Below are 5,638 nucleotides of genomic sequence, written 5' to 3' on the forward strand. Positions count from 1 at the left end.
TGCTGAAAAGGTGAGGTCTTGGCAAGTGCTGGTCAGGGTCAGACAGCACCCTTTACGTGCACAGTGGCCTTTAAGGGTGAGCATGTGGTTGCAGTGACCAAGCAAGTGCTTCCACACAGGGCAAGTTTTTATTTTGTTAATATTTTTTTTTTCTCTTTCTGAGGTTATTCTGTCCCTGAGTTCTGGATAAAAATATAGCCTTTGCTTTGTAAGCCGTCACACAGATACTACAAAATAAGTCATGAGAGGTTTAGCCCAAATGTTATTCGAAACCACCTCATGTATTATTAAATATTGTATTAGTTTAAAGCTATTCTGCCCCCCAGAAGACATTTGACATTATCTGAAGACATTTTTGATTGTCGGGATGTTGGGGGGGTGGTGCTGGCATGTGGTGGGTGGAAGGTAGGGGGTGCTGCTAAAATCCCACCATGCACAGGACAGCCCCACCACAGAGAATAATCCTGCCCAAACTGTCCACAGAGCAGACATTAATATCCCCTGATCAAACCATAATCTTCGTTTAAAAAATAGGGTAAAAGGTCAATTTAAAGTAGAAAATGCTTCTCACCAGAGATGACTCCATTCTCTCTCTACTTCTCTAATAAAACTATTCATATGTTGCCAAATAACCCTGATCATGGTCAGCCTGACCAAAGACTGATTGATTGAGCAATCTAAGGGGTTAAGTCAACTTCCTTAATGATTTCTGTATTTCCATTAATGTCTTGTCTATGCTTCATATATATTTAACCACAACAGAAAAAGTGCAAAGACCCACCATTTTTCTTAACATTTTCTACCCAGCGCCAAGTTCAGCACACAGCGCCAAAACGTCGACATGGATACATTTTAAACAACAGCATTCAGACGGTGCTTTCTGTAATTCTAAAGAATGATCTAAAGTGGATCAGTGAATTGAGATGCCGGCGATGATTTTTGTGAAACCATTTTTGGCAGCTCACAAATTCGGCCCAATACTGCCATTTTGCAGGACCGATGCCAGGGAGTGCCCCTTTCCAGAAGCTGCCCTGTGTTGGGCTGGAGTGAGGAGATGAAATAGGGATTGCCATGCAGGAATGAAGACCACCCACCCCCGCTGACAGCTCAGGGTTTTCTCTGCAGGCCTGGTGATGCTTGCACCTACTTCCCCGGCCCCTCCCCCAGGCACTGGCAGAGCCCTGCCATTCCTCACTAGGAGGCAAGCGATGGAACCCAGCCCATTGGGCTTTCTTGTTCTAGATCTGTGGCTCTGAAGAAACACCTGTACTTTTACGGTGGTCCATCCAAGGCCATGCTTTGCATAGTCAGCTCAGGGGTGGGGAGCAGCAGGTGGGAAAGATGGGTCATACTGCTCCTGATAACGTGAGGAAGTACAGTTTCCAACTGAGTTGTTTGGGGCTTTCTTTATGCCCACAGCCCTGAGGTTAGCATCTTGAGAATTTTGATGATCATAAATGGGCCAAGAATGCAATTAAGTTCAGTTCTGTCTATGGAGCTGAAGCAGGTATACTTACCGGTACCTTCATCTTAAAGTCATCTCTATTGAATTTGAAAGCAAGGTCAGAGAGAGTCCTTTGGAAAAATCCTGTTGGGCGCAGAACAAGGACAAGCTGGAGGTTTGCTGGGAAGGATGCCTGCAAGAGAACAGAAGGGCTGTGGCATTGTCTGTGGACAGCTGCTGCTGCCATGCTTGGGGTCCCCGCACACCTGCAGCTGACTACACAGTCCAGATGGGGAATACCTAACTTACTGGTCTAGGTGTTTTCAACATGTCAATGTCATACTCAGTTAAAAATGGTTACAGACACTGGAGTCTGTTAGAGGCATCACCATTTCTTAAAAGAAAAGGAAAAAGTCACATTGGTTGGTACATAACTATGTTATGCTGCTTATACACTTAAAAGTCAAAAGCTTACTATACATGTTAAATACTGAAATGTGTCCCTTAAAGGTCATATGCTGAAGTCCAAATCCCTGGTGAGAGGGTCTTTACAGAGGCAATTAACCTAAAATAGGTCATTAGGATGGGACTCGAACCCAACACAAACGCCACGTGAAGATGAAGGCAGAGGTCAGGTGACGCATCTATGAGCCAAGGATCACCAAAGATTACCAGCAAACCACCAGAAGCTGGGAGAGAGCATGGTTCAGATTCTCCCTCAGAATCTCAAAGGGAACCAGTCCTGCCAATGCCTTGATCTTGGAATTCTGGCCTCCAGACTGTGAGGCAACACATTTCTGTTGCTTAAACCATCCAAACTAGGAACATTGTTATAACAGCCCCAAGGAACTAAGGCACTTGTCAAACAGAAACAAATCCATCTAGACACATATATGTATTACCTAAAAGAAAGATAAAAATAAGCTTACACTTTAGCATGCACCCACACACCCTAAGATACAATTATATGAATATGTTCGGATACTAGCTTTGCTTACAAGGTATGTGACCAAGTTACTTAACCTCCCTGTGCCTTAGTTTCCCCATCTGTGAAAGAAGGATAACAAAGTGCCTTCCTAACCACATACTCTTGAGGGTTAAATGACCTAATACACATGCAGCGTTTAGTATAGTTCTTGCACAAAGCGTTAAAAAAATGTGGCGATGACAGACATATGGTAAGAGGCTATTCTAGATGCCAGATTACTTCCAGATGCTTAAATCCAGGGAGACCCCAATATGAAAACAAGAAATTTTGAAGCAAATGAGTCTGATTTCCAGATAGCTAGGCTAAATGCATGTAAAATAGAATATGTAGAAAAGAATGGCACAGTTCCACGGCCTGAAATGGATACGGCAGTAAGGCATGGAAGAGGGAAACCAACTCACCCCAATATCTTGGCGAAAAGGTCATTCCTGGGTCATACTCTAATATCCATGCTGGTCTCAGGAAGACTGGCAGAAGTGAGCCCCCAAGGGCATGGAACTCGGGAACCCCTCATTATCCGGTGGGCCATCTGCATACCAGAACCCACCACATCTGTGGCTATTTCTGAGCTACATCATCACAGTGCAAAACTGCCACCCACACTATGTCGGTGGCCTGGCCGCTCACCGAGCTTCCAACTGAAGATCCTCAATGCCCACCGAGTACCTCCATTGTCCCCTAGGAACCTTGAGGGTGGTGCTGAGACTTCAGTGAGACAGGCACATACCTCCTGCACGCGGCCCTCTAGGCATTCCCTCCCAACCAGTCCTCCAACTTGTCTGGGAGCCAATGTCACAGCCGTAGAGGGAAGGGACCATGTGTCCTTGATTGGTGGCACTTTAGCAGGTGCTTGCTAAGTGTCTGTGGCTGTGTGGTCAGGAAGGGGAGCTGAGAGCTATCACTGTGTGCCATCTGCTTAGCCATGGTCTCCACATTCACCCACCTTCACCCATTGGACCTACATCTGGGACTGGGTGGGGTTATTTTGAGGCACATAGGGTGTCATTCAGCCCTGCGCCTGTGTCCCACCATCACACTCTGTGCTTGGACACATCCTGTGGGGAGCACATAGCACAGTGGGGGAGACCTGATTGCTCAACACCAGCCCAGGGAGGAAATGCGAAAAAGCACCCCGGCAAGCAATGACCTTTCCTTTGTCCCGTTGACCCAGGCCAACAGCTCACCAAGTGCAACTCCTTCGAGTGGAAAGAAAATAACTCAGAGGACCAGCTGAGAGTCAGAGCCCTAGGGTAGATTTTGAGCCACTTAGCAACAAGAGGACTGTGCAAACCTGTCACCACCATTTGTGAAACTGGCCACCACTATTTAAGGAAAACCTCACACACAAAAAAGTCTCCTTCTGGAGGTGACAGTGAGTCATACTTTTCTAAATTTCAATATTGTTTTTATCACCCTAATTCATACTTCATGGCAGATGCGCCCTGCAAGGACAAGAGTTTGAACTTATAAGATAAAACTGTGCCCTTGTCCTTCTTCAGCAATTTCACTTAGATTAACTCAGCACAGGTGGCAAGAAAACTCACTGGCAGTGGGACTCACCTGCTCCATCCTGACAGGAGAGGCACTGGCCTCGCTAAGCCTGTGGCTGGAGGTGGCTGTCAATGTGAAAAACAGCTCGTTCTCCTTCTTTGCTCTGCTTTAGTGTTTCCTTTTCTTTAAGTAACTGAACCTTTACATTCAAGAGAGTAATTGTAAGATCCTAGCCAAGTGAGAAGGGCTTAATGATATATACAAACTTGTATTGTGAACATAAACAACAGTAAATTAATTTTTCTCTGGGTTGGAGCCAACCATACACATTAAAAGCCGAAGACAATTCCAAAATAAAAACTTTACTTTAAAAATAGAGTTAACTAGATGGAGGATTTGGAACAAAGGGTGTAAAATAACATCTTTTTGTAACTCATGATCAAGTAATCATAAAATGATTGTTAAAGGTTTCTATGTAATGAGAAAGCAATATTGTTTATTTTCTGTGGTTGACATTGACTGACTGAGGAACACTGTGATAACCATGCAAATATAATTTGGAGATAGAAAAAGAGTTAACCGGCTTCTGAATTCATAGTTTTACAGGCTTACAAAATGAAGAAGCAACACAGCACAGCTAAAATCAATGGAACGCGTTAGAAACTGTGGAACCCTGGTGCTTTGGGGAATGCTGTTTGAAACCCTCCTCAAGTTCAAGTAACGTCCTTAAGTTCTGCTCAAAGTCACATTTATCCAGCCTGATATAAGCTTAATTTCAAATGGAGCAGCTGAAGCCCGACCAATGACATTTACTTCGTAGTAGCCGGAAAACAAACAAGTTCGTGTAACAAATACAAATTTGCAAGGTTGGGTCTTAGTGTTAAGAGATGAAAAACCCCGGAGTCTCAATCAGAGACGCTGACGGTGAGCGGAGGCCTCCCGCTTCCAGGGCTGTTCCCGTGGAGGGCTGGACGAGAGTGCTAAGGACGGAGCATCTAAGACCACTCTCTTGCTGAGTATTTTTAGGACTATCACAGAATCATTAAGGAGAAGACATTTTAATAAAAAATAAGTAGAAAGGGAATAATCTTTGAATAAAGGACAATCATTAAACTTGAATACGCTCAACATTACAAAACTTGCATTGCCTGCTCTTCCTTTTAGAACACTCTGTGTGGACCAGCACTGCCCATCGACTGGTGTGCCTGGATTCCTGGTGTGGGGAAAGAGCTCAGCCTTGGCAGTGGACCCCCAGCCAACCTATCCCATCGGTAAGTGACCTTGTCCCAGTTTCCCTACCTGTAGTGCAGGGACGACAGGCACAGGGCAAGTCTGAGTGAAACTGCATGTGAGAAAGTTTCCCCAGCAGAGCCAGGACTTAGGAGGTGCTCAAGTTACTGGCCTCCATGCCCTTCCACCAAAGAGGGCTCAGGTGCATAAGTCCTTGCGTAAAGCAGACCTGTTCTGAGAAAGGCCAGCTATCCAAGGGTCAGAGCTGGGCATCCCAGGGAGCCACGGCCGTGCATTATCCACTCTGGCTCCAGCTCCGGGGTCTTCTGTGAGGGCGATGCCATAACCCCTCTGCTCCCTTGATAACCTGCGCTCCACCCTCCGCACCCCCAAGGCCCCTTGGCAGGATTCATGCTCACTGGCCTCTCACCTTCACTCATGTGTTCCGAGGGACATGCTCATTACCCCCTCTGTTGGGACAACTC

General features: G+C 45.7%; 1 protein-coding gene across 5 annotated transcripts in view; it reads right to left on the bottom strand.

The window, feature by feature from the left end:
* MCF2L (MCF.2 cell line derived transforming sequence like) overlaps window positions 1-5,638 on the bottom strand; it is a 111,959-nt gene that overhangs the window by 29,332 nt on the left and 76,989 nt on the right. For all 5 annotated transcript variants that reach the window (XM_015587389.2, XM_025045016.1, XM_025045015.1 and 2 more), the window contains exon 5: window positions 1,518-1,637. In XM_015587389.2, coding sequence (XP_015442875.1) covers window positions 1,518-1,637 — 120 coding nt within the window. The remainder of the gene's footprint in view (window positions 1-1,517; window positions 1,638-5,638) is intronic.

The sequence above is a fragment of the Pteropus alecto genome, unplaced genomic scaffold (assembly GCF_000325575.1).
Source record: "Pteropus alecto unplaced genomic scaffold, ASM32557v1 scaffold13, whole genome shotgun sequence".
NCBI lineage: Eukaryota > Metazoa > Chordata > Mammalia > Chiroptera > Pteropodidae > Pteropus > Pteropus alecto.